Source organism: Pipra filicauda, unplaced genomic scaffold (assembly GCF_003945595.2).
Source record: "Pipra filicauda isolate LSUMZ 115617 unplaced genomic scaffold, ASM394559v2 scaffold202_size1376763_pilon, whole genome shotgun sequence".
Taxonomy (NCBI): Eukaryota; Metazoa; Chordata; class Aves; order Passeriformes; family Pipridae; genus Pipra; species Pipra filicauda.
The window spans coordinates 817,532-835,644 of NW_024104313.1; the positions used below are offsets into that span (position 1 = coordinate 817,532).

The 18,113-nt window shown below is 39.1% G+C and overlaps 1 protein-coding gene across 5 annotated transcripts in view; it reads right to left on the reverse strand.

The window, feature by feature from the left end:
* Positions 1–692: 692 nt before the first annotated feature.
* Positions 693–18,113, reverse strand: part of MAP3K4 (mitogen-activated protein kinase kinase kinase 4) — a 68,012-nt gene continuing 50,591 nt past the window's right edge. For all 5 annotated transcript variants that reach the window (XM_027729499.2, XM_027729497.2, XM_039380804.1 and 2 more), the window contains 10 exons: positions 17,290–17,390; positions 16,160–16,240; positions 14,477–14,668; positions 13,742–13,812; positions 11,563–11,679; positions 9,956–10,115; positions 3,189–3,311; positions 2,534–2,640; positions 2,159–2,338; positions 693–1,231 (listed from right to left, as the gene is read on the reverse strand). In XM_027729499.2, the coding sequence (XP_027585300.1) occupies positions 1,211–1,231; positions 2,159–2,338; positions 2,534–2,640; positions 3,189–3,311; positions 9,956–10,115; positions 11,563–11,679; positions 13,742–13,812; positions 14,477–14,668; positions 16,160–16,240; positions 17,290–17,390 (1,153 nt within the window). In that variant the 3' untranslated portion in view covers positions 693–1,210. The remainder of the gene's footprint in view (positions 1,232–2,158; positions 2,339–2,533; positions 2,641–3,188; positions 3,312–9,955; positions 10,116–11,562; positions 11,680–13,741; positions 13,813–14,476; positions 14,669–16,159; positions 16,241–17,289; positions 17,391–18,113) is intronic.

The window sequence follows — 18,113 nt, forward strand, 5'->3', positions numbered from 1 at the left end:
CTAACCAAGGACTTGTGGATTAGGAGAAGAGACAAGACACTAGAATTAAACCAAATACTAAAAGCAAGTTCCTATTTTAAGTCTAAAGCTGTAACAGGAATATATAAACTTGCACTAATGTTTACAAGTAAAGTTTTAAGTTACCAGTTTGTGATAAGCAAGTCAAACAATCAACTAGATTACGTGTTGCAGGCTGTTTCTTCCAATTGCTCACCGCTTCTTACCTTTCCTTTATCTGAGACTGATGACAGCTGGGGTGAGGTAGAGAAATCAAAGCCGAGGATCAGAAATCAGTTTTATAAAGCTAACAGTGAGTTCTTGGTTTTGCCAAACAGAACACAAGAATAATTTTAAACAGTTCTCTAGACCATAGAAATGCCATGCAGAGCACTCCCTGTTCCCATGGCACACATTCAAGAAGAAAGTTATCCTTGAGATAATAAGTAGTGTCAGGAATTGCCCATCACCACCTTTCCTCAGAAGAACATAAAAGGGGGGGAACCTTAAATCTGTTATCACTTGTGTAAGAAGCATCTTGCACTGCACATCTTGAAACCTGACAAAACATTGACTATTGCAATAAGAGCAGCTTATTCCAGTTAGATTAGATTAGCAGTCTTACACAAGTGTTGCAAAAAAGTTTAGAATGTGACATGACCCCCTTTTTTGAAGAAAAACCCTTTACCAACATCTCCTAAAATAAACCATTTATTGAGAAAAAACTTTTTTAAAATTTCATTAATTAGCCTTGTGCATAACAAATCTGAAGCTTGCCAAAAACAAATAAACAAAAAAACCAGTAAAAGTTCACAGTCAGTGCACTCAAACAGATTAAAAAACAAGGTCCATAACGCCTGATAACACTACAGCATTTTTCTGAACCTAAAGAGTTCAAAAATACTACATATTAACATTACAGTTCTCAATCAAATGAGAAACAGGAGAAAGAACAAAAGGTATGGTCCATATACAGTAGTAATGGCACTTTCACTGAAACATGCAGCTTCTTCCAACTTGCGGACACCGTCACGTGAGCAACATGTGCCATGTAAAATGTACAGGAGCAGCAGAGAAAGTGACGCCCGTCACTTGTGCAGTCTTCGTTAAGGTCAACTTTTATACTGTTTCTCAGCACAGTCTTTATGTAAATATTACATACAGTAGTGATTAAAATCTTGTCAGAACAAAAAAGGCCAGAGACTGAGTAACTTCATTCTTCGTCTGTGCAAACCTGTGAAGGAAGCAAAAGGCAGTTACTTCAGTGGTCTCCGTACTGCAGCGAGAAGATGACAACAAATCAATTTCTTAAGCACCTTTCAGACATCTCTGAAGCTTCTTCCTTCTCCCTTGTTACACAGATAATGCATAACAAGCATTTATATGCGAGTGTACTGCCATTCCCACTGTCACCATGCAACCCTTAGGTGCCTAAAGCCCTGTTTTGCCTCTGTGATGGAGGGGATCTGGCTACAGTTGCCCTGATGAGGAATGGGTATGATGATCTCAAACACACTATTACTGAACCAGAGCACCAGAGTGAACAACTTTGTGCTGGAAAATGGGACAGAATTCAATAACATTTGTACTTCTTCAAAGAAGTTACTAATCTACCTCAATTTGTAGCTGTGAATATTTGCCTATACTTAAATACTCACAGCATAGTTCATGCAATAACTGCAGACTGTTACACCAACTGCCAGATGAACATTCAATATGAACTTAAGTTCAAATAAAAACTTAAAGCAGACCCTTACACAGAAGGATGGTGGAGTTCTCTATCATGTGCTGGTTTCACTTTTTATGGAGGAGGCCTTTATCTCTAGAAACCTGTACATAGGTACTTGCTAAAGTTTTCAGCACAGAGCCCTTCAGATCCAATGAGCTACCACCGAGTTGAAGCCTGACTAGTCTTGTCAACATAAAGATAATGCATATCAAAACAGCTGTGAAAGTTCATTGCATGGTGCACAACCAGGTCCTATAGTCAAATGTTTGCTAAAAACATCACATGTGCTTCTGGAAAGTTTCCACACCACGTTTTCTGGACAGCGTCAACTTGATACCAAGCCCTGGTGGCATCGCTGCAAACAATGAAGCCAACTAAAAGCTGCTTCCGATTCCCGTCTGCAGTTTTTATAGCTGAAGTCATCAGACAAACCTTGACAAAAGGATGATCGAGGAGCTGGCTGGCCGTCCACCTCATCTTTGGGTCACTTTCCAAGCAGTGGCAAAGGAAGTCTTTCCCTTCTGGGCTCACCTTGTCAGGAATAGGAGGTTTATGACCCATCCCCACTTTATACATGATCTGGAAGTTGTGCTCATATTCATGCCAAGGCCTCTGCAAGAGGTAACAGCATTGCTAAGTGCAAGCTTTAGTGAGTAACTTGCTATCCACTAGAGCACGTATTTCTGTACTCCAGGAAATTAAAAACCACCCCATGACTTGCAGACTTACGTGTGACAAATTGCTGAGAGTGGGACCAGAATTTGCAGAGAAACTGCTAAGAAACATCAGCACATGAAACATCCCTACCTTGCCAGTGACCATCTCTATAACAACACAGCCCAGGCTCCAGATGTCTGCTGCACGTCCATGTCCCTCTCCTTTAGCTCTAGTAATCACTTCTGGAGCCATGTATGCTTTGAAACAACATATACGATGCCATCAGTTCATACAGCAGAAGGAACAGCATATATCAAGTGACTAACTCGGTAAACCAAATGCTTTTTAATACATCTGTAATGAACTACTACTCAGCTTTTCTTGCCAAGTTTTGCCATTTGCTAGCTTCTTGTTCTTTGACACATTTGCAGCATAAATGTTTTTCAGTTTGAAAAGTGACAGTGAAAATGCTGCTACACTACATGCTTTCAGTTATTGCCCTTTTTTGAAAATAGATTAAGGAGCTCTTTAGTAAGAAGAGTACTGTTTCAGTAAGACTGCAGAGAAAGATACAACCCCAGAAAACACAAGCTCCAGCATCTTTATGATTACCAGATAAATACAGTGTTATCTGTCCTGTTATACCATTCACTGATTGTCTGGCTTCTGGATATAAAGCAGAACTAGCTGAGGTAAAATCAAGTTTCCCTGAAGCACAAGGTTTTACTCCAGCCCAGACTTTTGGCAAAGATATCTTCTTTTATGGGTAAGTAGACAAGTACCTGCATAGCACAAGCTTCCTTACCTGCAGTCCCCAAGGTACTGTTCACTTCTCCAGGCATTGTCTGGGTATTGTTCTTCAGCTTCACTGAGCAGCCAAAGTCTCCTAGTTTAATCAGTCCAGATGAGGTAAGAAAGATGTTGGCTCCTAGGAAACACAAGAAAACACAGTAACACTTGTTTAAACCAGAGTTGAATTGAGGAATGAAGGCTTCTCAATATATATACCCTTGGAAATTACACAGTGGATGATAGCTGAATTCACACTTAGATCTTTAGCTGTGGATTAAGTGTAGAACATGATAGCATTAAAGATGTTTTGGTGGGTTTGTGTTATCACAAAACGTACTGGAAGTTGACAACAAGTGTTCAAAACACAAAGCAGTACGGCAGGCAAATTCAACAGCTTTCCATACAAGGTTGTTACAAGAAATTAATCCTCCAGGAATACAGGAATTCCAGCACTTCTCCTTGTGAGTGTTAAATCTCCCACCAGCCATCTTTTCAGTTCTGCTGAGTCAAGACAGAGATACCATACTTGTCATCAAAAACAGCGTGGCCAGTGGGACCAGGGAAGTGATTGTCCCTCTGTACTCAGCACCTAGCGTGGCTGAACTGTATCCAGTTCTGGGTGCCTCACTTCAAGAAGGACACTGAGGTGCTGGAGAAACTTCAGAGAAGGGCAACAGAGCTGGTGAGCATTCCAGAGCTCAAGTCCTATGCAGAGCAGCTGAGGGAGCTGGGGTTGTTTAGCCTGGAGAAAAGGAGGCTCAGGGGAGACCTCATGACTCTCTACAACCACCTGAAAGGAGGTTGTAGCCAGGTGGGGATTGGTCTCTTCCCCGAGGCAACCAGTGACAGGATGAGAGGACATAATCTCAAGCTGCACCAGGGGACATTCCAGTTGGACATCAGGAAGAATTTCTTCACTGAAAGGGTGGTCAGGCTGCCCAAGGAGGTGGTGGAGTCACTATCCCTGGAGGTGTTCAAGGGATAATTGGATGTGGACTTACTGCCATGTTCTAGTTGGTGTGGTGGTGGTCGGTCAAAGGTTGGACTCTGTGACCTTAGAGGTCTTTTCCAACCTTAATGATTATATGGTCACAGCTTGCAAAATGGAGCTTAGAGCACTTTATTACATACACTACGAAATGCCTACTCCTATTGCACTCTACTTCCTGAGTAATTTTTGGAGGAAGGCTACTGTTAAAATAGCTGGCTATACTGCCTGCTTACCCTAGAATGAAGTTTCTAGGATAGTTAAAAATCTCCAAGGGGAATCTGCAGTTGGCTTCAAGTCACTTGCTCAACATAACACTGCAAAATAAGCCAAGTGGTTTTGACAACCTGTGGTTCTCTTTCACTCAACATCCTACCAAAATGCATGTTGACAGCCAACAGAAAACAGCAGAAGGAGTTCACTATATATGTCAGGCCAAAGCCTGGATTCTGCAAGTATCACAATGAAGCCACAAGTAGGTTGCAAGTATCACCTGGCAGAAACAGCTTCAGCTGTGATCTCTCTTAAGATGGATGGTATGCACAGAAGAAAAGTGTAGAATTTATTCCTATTCTAGGACAATATTCCTAGAGTAGAATTCCTACTCTAGGAATAGGTAGATGTTGGGGATTTCATTACACCTAGCCTCTTCCCAAGTCACACAAAAGATTAATTCAAAAATGGTTCATGTGAATAAACCTTCCAAAGTTTCTCACTTCTGTTCCACCTTGAACATAGGTCAGTGCAGAAATTCTTGGCTGCTCCTCCTTTGTGTTGTCTTAGTTAATGACTTTTTCCAGTTAGCTTGGCTGGGTATCCCCAAGATATTCAAAAAAGATCCTCAAAAAGCTCAAGTTAAAAAAGGCAGTGCAGGGTCAATGATGCCAAAATCCTGCCCATTTCTCAAAGGGCTCTCTAACTATTGTGAGAATGGTTGATAACTATTTAGTCCAAGAGGAATTACACAGAACTGCAATTAAAGGAGGAGCAAAATGATTAACAAAAATAAATTCCAACCTTTAAGTATTGTAGGCTTTTACAAGTTCTGAAAGAAGAACTAAGGTTCAGGGAATACAACTCTTCTGCACATTGTGTCCATAGGTTTTCCACTTCCAGCATTCAGATGCCTACACACACACCAGAATTCTTTGGCTGGATTCTGCATTTTGCTATCAGAGGGACATACATGTCCAGAGTCACCCTGCAATCACAGGCATGTGTAATGGAGCTGGGTAGACCATCCCTCAGTTTCCTGAATGAATGAGAATCCAGAAACACACCAAAGGAGTATAAGAAGGCAGCTTCGTGAGACATTAAGACTCCTGGCATTAGAAGAGTGACACCTGCTTTTTCCTTTGAACTACTGCCAACAGCTTTTCTAATGATTTTCAAGCAGTTGCTTGTCAGAGAGAAAGTAGGCGCACTTAGCCCAAAGAGCTTACAAAAAATAGCCATCACTAACAAACACTTTTTCAAGGATGTTTTGGAAACCTATGTTTCCATTCCTCAAGAAAGCCACATGAAAATTTCAGAGAAGGCTACAAAAGCAGTTTTCAACTACCTACAGTGGGTGGAGCCTGGTAGTGCTACAGTGCAACAATCTCTCTTCTAAGTCGAATGCTATTGGCATAACTTTGTTTCCTACAGTTCAGAACCTACTTCTAAGGCCTTTCAAACCAAAGTTTGTCCCTTTTAATAAAAAGTGCTTACAATTCAGCATAAGTGTTACCATGAAAGCTCCTGTGAGCCCTCTTCCTGAAAGCACCTGGAACCGTTAAATGGAACAAAGCACTAAACTAAAGTTTCCCCAAGAAGAAAGAGACAGCACTAGAAGATTCATGTTGCTGACACTTTATGTCAGCTGAATAAGGCTTCCACTGGATGTGTTGTCTGCTGAAGCCTCTGTTTTGTAAGATGCTTGTTCAGAAACCAAGACCAGACTCTGGAAGGAGTCTTTAAAAGGGTCTCCTTCTTAAAGAAACCTGCACAGAATCCAGCAGGACCTCAGTAAGAGGAGAGTAGACAAAAGGGCAGTACTTTGAGGATGGCCAATGCTTTTTAGTTTTGACAGTTAATGCTACTGGGAATGTAACAGAATTCCTACCATATCTGCACAGTTAATGGGCAAAATTAAGCAAGAGACCACCACTGACACAGCAGAAAGGCACCGCATGTCCATCTGTTCCTTCCCTCCCCCTACACCTACACTATCAAAAGCACCTTCATTGGATGTACTTGGCAGAGGCAAGAGGTTGCCCAGTTCTGCACAGCCCTCCTGCTGCGATACCACAGCAGGACAACCTTCTGGGCAAACTGCAAACAAAGAGCTAATGTCAGAAGCCATACTCCTGCTAGAGAAAACAACAGTCATGACCAAAACCATTTAAACTCAAGTTTCACGCCCTGTACCTCTGCCAAATCAGCCCCATAGTAAGCACAGTGAAAACTGCACTAGCATGATAGTCCAAAGGGTTTGGGGGAAATCCTGTGAGTCCAAAAAGCAGTACCAAAAGCCCCACTAAAGGCTGTGGCATAATTCCAGAAAAAGAGGAGCTCAGACATTTCTCAGCAGTGCTTAAGCAGTGCAGCAGCCAAACTGATTCAGGAAACAAGCAGGCCAAATGCTACTCCTGGATGAGAAAAATCAGCTTTGGCATACTCTTTTACTTAGTCTCTTTGAAAGCATGACACATGCCCATAGCCTTCTCTTGAACAGTTTTTTGTCTCTTGCTGAATGACCTTCCTTGCCTTGTGCTCATCAGGAAGACAGGAATGGCAGGAGTTCTGAGCTAACAACAAAGTTAACAAGAAGACAGTAATACAGTAGCAGTCTGATGAAGACTTTTTGGCCTGGACTATCTCATTCACAGGTTTCTGATTTAATAAAGCTTCAGATACAATCCCTTTTCTGTATTCATGCTGAAAGCACAATCCAAGCACTCTTCAGGAATGTGCCCTTCTCTCCTGAAGAGAACGCACGAGGCATGGTCTCATTAATTCTTCTCAATTCAGCACTTGAGACCACACCTTGAGTGCTGCAACTTGCTTTTAGGCTCCCCAGTAAAAGATAGACAATGACGTACTGGAGCAAACCCAGAAGAAGATGGTCAGATGGCATCAAGATGGTCAGAGGGCTGGAGCACACAACGTACAAGGAGAGGCTGCAAGATGGGTTTGTTTAGCTTGAAGGAGGGGGAGCGTCTGCACGGAGGAATTTATTGCTGTTTTCAGCTGGGTAATGGGAGGACAGCAAGACTATGCAAAGTCTTTTTCCTCAAGGGCACACTGTAAAATGATAACACAACAGCAACCTTTGCAAATTCCAGGGAGGTATCAAAATAAGTTTCTAACAACAGGGATAGATCAATCATTGGAAGAGAGCATCTCCATCCCTGCAGATACACATATCTCAACAATGACCAATCTGATCAAATTTGGCATTGAATCTGATACTGAGGCTGGACCTGTTTAGAACAGAGAGCTTGACTAGATGTCCACAGGTTCCCTTCAGCATTAACTATTCCACCCTTCTCGATCACTGCGCAGAACAGCTTCCTGACAAAAACTGAAGTAATTCCAACTGATGAAACTGGGTTTAGCCACAGGGGTTAAAATTTAATACCCAGATAAAGATTAAAAGAGTATCCTAAAATACTATCTTCTGCTACATACTAGCACCACCTACTTTTCACATGGATGCAGATTAAGCAAAAATATAACAACAAATGTAACAAGCCAACATGACCCTCAGTTTGCCCTCACAGCCGCAGGTTGTGGCAAACCATGGTTTTTGGCAGCTGAATCTTGCTACATTTTTCACCCTCATAGAGCTGGATGCCACAATAGCATCTGAAAGACAATGGTGGCACAAAGGGACACTGCTAACCAAAAGCCTATTTTTGAGCACACAGTGCTTGCAGACACCAACTGTGGGATACAGATAAACAATTACTATAAGAATTGTTTATCTGCTGCTAGAAGAAACAGATCCACAGTAATGTTTAGCAAACATGCCATGAGAGATGTAGTGTAATCTGACAGCAAGATTTTCATAGGAAGCAGTTTTAACAGTCTGATACATCATTCTTCCCTATCAGAAAAATAAGAGTACCTATCTACACAAGAACTAAAATTAAAAACAAAGTGTTCTTTACTGCTGTTAGCCTGAAAATTTGGGGATGCAATGTTAGCATAAAAGGAGACAGAGCAAAAGCCTTCTAATGCAACATCAGGTATCCTTTGTAAAAATACCCTCTGTGGTCTGTCTTCATGTTCTGTCACAAAGTTTCAGGAAGGTCTGTACACAGATGTGTCTGCAGTGACCCTCTGTTTAAAACTGCTGTTACTCTTAAGAAACTCCCCAACATTTGACAGGAGGAACCTGTTGCAACAGAAATGCCCTCAGATAACACCCCATTACAGTTCTGTTAAACAGCTCTTCTCACTTCATGCATTTCCCTGAAGAGAAGACCTATTTGGAAATATATCCAGATATCAGCAATGACACTGAGCAGCACAAAAGAAATCCCTGTCAGCCAGCCTTGGATTGTGATCACAACGAGCTTCCAGGAGAGAGTAATCCAGTTAAGCATAACCTGGACATGGAATGATCAAGAAAAGGGCAAAGGAGGGCACTGGGGCACTGTGAAAAGCACAAAGGGAAATCCACAACTGGAGAGAAACCTTTGGTGAGGAAGGAGAACCAGAAAAGGTAAGATTGCTGGGGAATGGGAGTGAGGGAAAGTGTTTTCTAGGAAAAAAAAAAGCCAAACTGACTCAAGAGTGGCCTACCTGGGTGGAAGGCCTCTGGATCGTAGATAGTTCTTTAGTTCTTTTCCCAAATGAGAAGCACGAGGCCAAAGGACCAAGAGCAACTGGGAACCTCCTACACTGCTGCGGTGATTCAAAACCCTGTGAGCAAGAGGGACATAGAAACCCAGCATCGTTGGGTTGCACTGCCTTGCCATAAAATGAGCATTCACAGGGCACATTGTGTGCATTGTTTCCTCTGCCTTTGGTTAACTTTCTGCCACTGGTGAGCAAAGTATGCCAGACTAACAAAACCAAGATAACTAGACATGGAGGATGTTGTTGGAAGGCGCAGACAAAGAAAAATGAACTTGGAATGAGGACTGACACTGAGTGCCTTAAACACATGCCAAAACCAACCCCCCTTTAGTTACTGTAGTCCACATCTGCTCATTTTGTAAGCAAATACTGACAGCCAGGCATGAGAAGATAAATGTATGGAAAAAACCACTAGGTAAGTAATTTTAAGATATCCCTTTAACTTCTTTTAACAAGGTTTTTATTACTACTTTTATTTACTACGTTTAAACACTTTGGGAAAATGGAATCACAAGGAAAAGTTCTGATGCTCAATTCTAGCACTGTATACTGCTTGTCAGCTCTAGAAAACACCACTGTTATTTGCACAGACAAGAAAAAAACAGCATAACTCAGTACATTATTACTAAAAATGCGGTGACTAATAATTAAGATTGTTTTAACAACTGTCCAAGCTCAACAACCTCCAGAGAAAATATATAAATCATGGGCACAATTTATGAGTTTGAAATGACAACTGTGAATATTTTTTATGATCTACACTTAAAAAAAAAGAGCATGTAACTAGCCAGTAATTTGTAAACTCAAGAGTCAGTGGAAGGCTTCATACATTTAATGGCTTATAAATAATGCACACTAAATCTGCAAATATATTCCCCCATTCTTTCCCCTGCTCTCATCTACCACACTGAAACAACAACATTACCTTTTTTGGTTAACATTACCTTTAATGTCTCGATGAACAATACCATGTTCATGTAGTACATTGATAGCAATCGTGATTTGCTTTGAGTAGAGCCTAATGACATGCTCCTGAAGGCCCAGTTTTGATACTTCCTCCAGAGTGCCCTCATCACAGTACTCCATGAAGATGTACATTTCTTCCTGTTGTGGGAACCAAACCGGATTTGATTGGATATAATTTTTATTTTTTTTTAAACACTGAATTAGGACCAAGTTTTCCTTACGTCCTTTGTTGTTCATGAAAAGACCAAAGAAAATATCATGTAATGTTTTAATGGAAGTATCTCTTACCATGGAATATCTAATAAATCATCTCTTCAGAACTCTATTCTCTCTGGCATGCTGCAACCTAATATATTCTATTGCACAGCTATGGAAAATTTCTGCTACATATCTATCTGCATCATTTGTACATAACTGCTAGTATTTGGGTGTATAAAAATACATTACTTTGGCATCAACCAAAAGACACTTTGGAAATCTTGCAGGTATATTACAGAGAAATCCAAACAGATCTTTGGTTTATTTAGAAAAAAGAAAAAACAAGCTAAATGATATTTTGGGCTTGGTTTTTATCCCCTCTTTCTCCCAGTTCCTGCAACATCATGTGTTGATTGCTTAATTGCTTGGGATGGGCAAGTTTTTGTTGTTTTCTGTGGCTTGAACAAGTACACCAACTCTAACTCACTTTAAGGAAAAGTCAGGTTACTGTTCCCATTCTCTGCCTCCAAGCCCAGTCGATTTCAGCCAGACTCAATTAAAATAAAAAGATGGAAAAGACACTAAGCTCTTAGAAACTATTCTGAGAAACCAATGACCCAGTGGCACAGACATCCAAATTTGTGGCCCCAAGTAGAGAAATGCAGACAGAAAGCAGCCTTTGTCCCCTTTTAAACCAGCAGTGGGTCAGCAAATCTACTAATTCATATTGAGCAAGTCAGTCAGATCCACTCAGCACTTCCCAGCCAGACACCAGGACTCAAGACCCCCAGCATAAGTGGGAAGAGCATGGGGGAAGCAGAGAATAATAAAAAGCTGGGTATCTCAGCACACAACTCTGGAATCCAGCTCCATAAGAAAAACACATTTCATTAGTTCTGCTGCTCAAGCAAGAATACTTGTTTTTTCATTCTAAAGACATGCTAGCTGAATTCCAATACTTGTCTGGCATCAAGATTTAAATGCCAGCATAAATTTTTTCCAAGATTTAACATTATATGATACTGGTACAACCTTTGCTACTAACAGTGACAGGTTTAGGCTATCTACACAAAGAAGTTACCATTCCATATATGATATAGCTTGCTTTTAGAGCAGTTCAACAGACTAACAGCATAGAATAGCTACAGGATTACTCACTCTATTCACTTATTGTGAGCCTTCTCTGTTTATGTACCAGTTCCAAAAGCTTTCTCCAAACTATGTTTCAGAGGTCTCAATATTCAGAGAAAAAAAGACACACTGCTATTCACAGAAACAGTCAGACAATTAGGATGAACTAGAATGTTCTCATGTAAAACCTCCAATAACACAAAGCTCTTAATATTTCCTCTGCCATATAAAAAAGCCCAAATTTATGTTTTCTTACCCTGTGGAGCTCCACACCAAAATAACGAACCAGATTAGGGTGTTTGATGCCTTCAAAAATCTTCAGTTCATCAGCTGTTTCTTTGATGGTTTTGTGATCATTAGGTTGAAATCTTATCTGCAAGAAGATTTGTCATCATTTTGTTATTATTTGACATTAATAAGGAACAAAAAAAAAAAACCGAAGCAAACAACCCATCTTAAACTCAACATAAACCAAAAAACACTGGGGGGGAGGGGGAAGCTTTCTTCTCTTTCTTTTTTTTTTTTTTAAGAACAAAGTGCTGTTACTTAAATGTATAAATACACATATGTGCAGATATACATCCCTTCCAAGCTTGCCATCTAGCTTAAATGTGGTAGACAGACACAGTACAAGAGAATCTGAAAGCAACATCAGTGAGAGCTATCATTCAAGAAGGACTAATTGCCAGGTACTTCATCACTGGAGATTCTAAGAGATTTCTTTGGGTCTTCTTCAGTGAGAATGAGGGAGCTGCAAGGAAAAGGTGTGGCAGGGAACAAATAAAATCAAAGTTTTTCATGAAAGAAACAGGTTTTCATTACTTCTCCTACCATATGCTGTGATGGATTGTTCCTGGAGAAAAAAAAAGTTACCAAGTCTTCTGAAAAACTGATTTAAAGTTTCTGATCACACAAAGAAAAGCAAAATGAATAGCAAGTTACAGAAGATGCTCCTTTTACCATACTGTCAAAAGCAGAAGCTTCATTAACTGAGTGCAGGACAACTGCTAAAGAAATAAATGCACATATTTTGCCTTCAGTTGCTAGGATGTTATGATTGTTGGGTTCTGTGTAACAATTCCAGGATACAGTTTTTACTCAAACAGTGGTAAAATTAAATATATGAAGATTATAAAAAGGTGACAAATGACATTCAAGTATTTTATGTATTTCCTAATACATACTTGCAATACTGTGCATTTGTAGCAGAGCTTGTCCACCATAATTTGAAGCAATTTTAATGACCCTATGATTAAGACAGTAAAGTCTGAAGAAATCCTGGGGCAAGGGCAGGGGAACACAGTGTTTTTAACCAGTTTAAAAATAAATCATTCTTCTCTCAAGTTATTCTTTAAGAAATTCAGAAAAGCCTTTTATTTGGGAAGTTGCAAACAGTTTGCATGCAAGCCTATATTTAGCCTACTAGTGAAATGTCTGTCAAACAAGGTGTATTTATAAACTTACTTGAGCTTCTGCTCAAGAGCACACACATGTTAATCTGTAAAAAGCATCTACATCTAGAAAGCAATTTTGAATTACAGAAACAGAGTGCTACTGATGGGGGGGAATGTTATTTCATTAAGAGAAAAAAATGTAACAACAACAAAATTCCAAGTGTTGGTATTAGTCAGTGAATAAGTATGATACAAGTTAAGCACAAGCCCACTCCTGCTTTTTTACACACTGAAAATCACGTAAGTATTGCGTGTGTGGAAGAACTGGCTCATAAAATGTAACTGCTGTAGCATCCAGTGCTGGCACGGTAACTGTTATGAACAGCTGACACTCACAGTTGTCTGAAGATGTAGAAATGCATTAAAACCATATTTTTTTTCAAAAAGAAAGGTGTTGTAGGGGAAACAAATCTCTACACCTACACAGCTTTACTTCTATCCTGAAAATCAGATTTTCTGTACCCACCAGGTTAGTCAACAGTTTTGTGACTCAACCTAGCTCACTACAGGAGAAGCTGAAAAACATATAATGTCACACTTCCTACCTTTTGCTCTAAGGAACGAAGAAAAATGTAATAAAACATGAGAGGAAACACTGCAAAGTAAACTACAAGTTTGTGTACAGTCTTTACTAATATTTAAAAATTATTGAAGATCTCTTAATGGGAGTTCACATATATTAAGCAAGCATTCATTAAGTTCACAACATCCCTATGAGATTAGTAAGAAACACATTATCCATTTTACATAAATTTAAATTGAAAGCTATAGGGTGAAAGAAGAAAGCTTTAAGCAACTGCAACTTATGGAGGAAAAAGTGGTAAGAGTAGCTGTGGCTACATTAAGAAAATATGTCTTCCCATCCTTTCCCAGTTAGCTCACAACAGTGTCCAGAAACCCTCAATGCGTGCTAAGTCACATACATGTAGTTTAGGAAAAAAAAGCATGAGCAGCAGTGATTCTTGTATACACAGTACTCACTTCCTTCATAGCCATCAGTTCTCCAGTGTCAACACTGATACAGGTATAGACCTTCCCATACTGGCCTTCACCTGCAAAATTAAAATAAGAACAATTAATTACACTACATTCAATTAGCAACAGGTACATCAACTGCAATAAGAAAACATCACTGAAAACAGCTTGTCAACATTCTTTACCTGTATTTTAATTTAAAACTTCAAGTAGCTTTTAACTAACAACTAATACCACATTCATCGACCTGAATTCAAGCTGATTAAAGGTAAAAACACATTAACAGGCTGACCTGAAAGAAAACTTCTCATGAACATAAGGATTTCCCCCCAAAATCCCAAGCCAGAGAGTAAAAAATGATCATATGGGGGAAACAAGATTGGTGAATTAAATCCCAAAGTTTGAGCTCATTTCCATTAATAATTCTGGTTCTTCCAAATGCAGAACTCAAGCATTTTAGAGGGTTAAACATATGCAGACATCACAGGATCATATCTAAATAACTGTCCTAACCAAATCCTTCTCCTTTTTTGTTTCTTATTTGAGCAATGAAAATTTCAGTGAAGTTCTACATTAAGAAAATCCTAGCTGCAACAGTATTTTGTATTTTAACATTCTAATTTCAGTAAAGTTGAAATTACCTATGCGGAGACCCATGATTTTAAAAGATAATCTAAGATTTCCTTCAAAAATTCTAAGTTTGGTATTTTAGCCTGATAAATGAAAGTATAATGGACATACCAATTTTGTTTCCTCTCTGCCACTTGAAAGTCACTTTTCTCAAACCTACATGCATGACATTGTCATAAGATTTCGGTGTGTCACAAACTTGGCCAATGATATTCTTCCTTCTCATCTCTCTGTATCTCCTCTCTTCAAACAACTGAACAGACTTTTGAACAGCTTCCATCGGTGCTTGCTTGGAGGCAGTGTCTAAAAAGAGTAATGAACAATTGAGAAATATTCATAGTTACATTTTGTTACCTTTTGATATCAAATGAAGTGACCAGAGTTAAATTAGACTCACAAAATAGTTTTTAGATGTAGGAAAAGAATAAGACATTTTAACAATCACATATGAAACTATCACTTATGAATCACATATGAGACTAAGGTAAAACAAGAATATGGGTACTTTCCTAATCATCTCTTATTGATTCAAGGGAATTAAATGTGTGAAATGCAACACACTTGTTTGCATTTGACATGTAACTAACCTCTGATAGTGGAAATATGTTAGGGTCATTAAAAGCACTAAGGAAAGGACAGGTAAGGTTTTGCTCTACAGAGAAAAACTGACAGCATCTGTTATTTCAATGATTTAGAGGTATTAGAAACTTGAGCTCTCAAGCCTTATCTTGAAATAGAATTCTAGTGAGTGAGGCCAGAAGAGATGTCAGGGCAGCATTACTTCATCCCCTCCTTGTAAAGCACAGAAGTTAAACACCTGTCACTGCTGACACCAATAGTCTAACCTGTTCCTAACAGTCTCCAAAAGATGGAGATACTGATACTCTCAAATAATATATTCTACTCCCCACCTATAATTAATACCACTTCCTCTACACTAAATATGCCTTGCTGTAGTTTTAAGCCAAAATCTTTGCTTATTCACAGTGGACAGTAAAACCAGTTCCCATTACAGTAGTCTTCTAGAAATTTTCAAGTTTTCCCTCATTCTTCTTTTCTTGTTCAAACAAACTCTAATTCCATCAGTATTTATGTTCTGAACAAAAAGTAAGACTTCTAGATTTCAGAACAAGAATTTGTAATTCTTCCTCATTATGTCTAAGCCACATAATGAGACCAGTTTTTAATGTGACAAATTTTTTTCTAATGTTTCACAAGGTTCCACTCTGCCACAATATAGGCAAGCAAGCTTCATGTATCTGTACAGTACAGGAGTGTCTGAAGTAATCAAGTTACTCTAAGTTTCATGAAAATCAGCAGCAGGACAAATAGGAAAGGGCCCTATAATAGCCTTGAATTTAGGACACACTGTTAGACACCCTAAAGAAGAAAATCCCACACCAGGGAGAGATCTTGGGAAGTGAAGAAGTGCCTCCTACTGTCATGCAATTCATAATTGGGAACTGAATAGCTACAGCAAACTTCTGCAATTCCTATGTAATAACAAATTGACTAGTAACTTTGTAGAACACTGCTAGTATCTTTCAGAAACTGAAAAGAATTAACTTTTATGAAGTTTACTTACTCCTACCTACACCAAGAGAATACACCTTGTGACTTGTTAGCAGTATCTTATACCTGCCATCAGGATTTTATTTTTTCCCCTTCCTACATATAAAGCTGTGAAAACCTCTTCACAATCAACAGTAAAATTCAACCTTTTAGTACAGACATTACATTAGAGCGTAATGCAGTTTAACAGACATTCCATTATAGTGACTCCTAAACACCTACCTTTGGTCTGGTTGATTAATGTTCTGAGCTCCCAACTCCGCCGGGATGAACCACTTGAATCTCCTTTTGGATACAATGGCTCTAGAGAAATAACAGTGTGAGCACAAAAGTAGCTTTATCTCATATTAAGTATGCCACTATATTCAGCAGAAGCTGAGATCCTACACATATAGCAATATATGCTCTTGGAATCAAAAATTAACTTCTCTTTAGAAAACAAGTTATGAAATAGAATTTAATTTATATATAAGCAGAGATCTCCCTCCACAACTGAGGGAAGCACTTCAAGACAGGTTAATCAGAATCAAATATGCAAGACAGCTACAGGAAAACAATTTTCTAGGGGTTCTTTAGAATAAGGCCTGTATTCATTCCAACCTAAGCCAGCTTCCAATTCACACAGATACATAAAAACTGGAATAAGCACAAGGCAGACAATATTTTCAACATTTGCTTAAAAACAAAGAAAAAAAACCCTATACCTCTTAATATAAATTTTTAAGGCATTTCTCTCTTTGAAATCCAGTGTGGATGACCACAGTATGAACTCTGATGCAGATTTTGTACTTCCTTTTATTTTGCACAATCTTTCAAGGTATTTGTTGCAATAAATACCATATATACAGGGGCTGGGAAAACCTGAAGGAGGAGCCCTAATCAGGATATTAATCACACACCCGGTCCCTTCCTCCAGGATTCAATTAACAGCAAGTTAATTTCTAATATGAATATTGCAGTGATAAAGAACTGGACAGAAAACACTTCACTGTCCTGAAGGGTCCAGTTCATACCTCGTTAACAGTGTTTCAGAATTTACTATTAAATGGGTTATATAATTCAGAAATCATGTTACTAATTTCATTTTGAACACTGGGACTTAGTAAGACACCAGGCCATCTCTTCAGATACAATTTAGAAACAATATGAAAGGCAAGAGAATAGCAGATATGTCTGAAAGGAGAAAAACTTACTCGACAATATAAGCTGTAAAGTTAAAAATCTTATGATTTTTAAATGTGAAGAGGTGAAAAAATTTTTGAAAAGGGTAAGAAACAGGGAACAGAGAGAAATAGGTTAATGACATAGACCATCTGCACATCCAGGTCACAATTTGTTACTGTGACAATCACCTTCTCGCTCTTCAGTGGGACTGGAGTGACGACTAAGGGATCTGAACTGCAACTCAGCTGCTATTGAAGCAAGTCGATCATTTTCAGGGACACTGGAACCCCTGTTAAAAAGAGCCATCATACTAATTAATTTGTCATTGGTATTTATTCAGAGCAATGCTAACTTAGCTGCAGTTTTAAAGAGACAGAACCTCTGCAGCCTAGGATATGAACTATGAAAGCAATACAAAACAAAAACTGATGCTGAAAGGTAAACTGCAACCCTTTTCTTTCTATGCTACTTTTCCCTCAAATGAAGACATTTTATAGGACTTTAGTTATGCTACTCTGTGAAAAAGCCTTAAGTTTCCAAAGCATAAACTACTTCAAGCTGTCCTTGCCCATAGCAACAGAATCCATTTTCATGCCTTGTAATCTACTACTAAGACAGCTGTTGCAGGATGCAGCTTGTGCCAGGTTTGGCAATACAATCAGAAGTGATTCAGCTGAGTGCTAATGTGAGGCACATTATCAGATGAATTCATATGTGCCTACTGCACTGCAAATACAGTCATACTCCATAGTGACTAAGGCAAAACTAATGGGAAGAGACAAGCTGGTTGGCAGGAAGGACACTTAAAATGACAGCAGCTTGACTGCTTGGAGGCCCTTGTACTTCCAGACAGCACAGAGCAGAATCAGATGCCTCAGAATAAGAGCCAGATGAATAAGCATGAACAGAAAAGAAAACAATAGTGAGAGAAATGAGACTTAGATCCTCAGATCTTCAGGCACCTTTCTCCAGCCCCAGAATTTGATCAATACACTCAGGTTTTAGAGATATA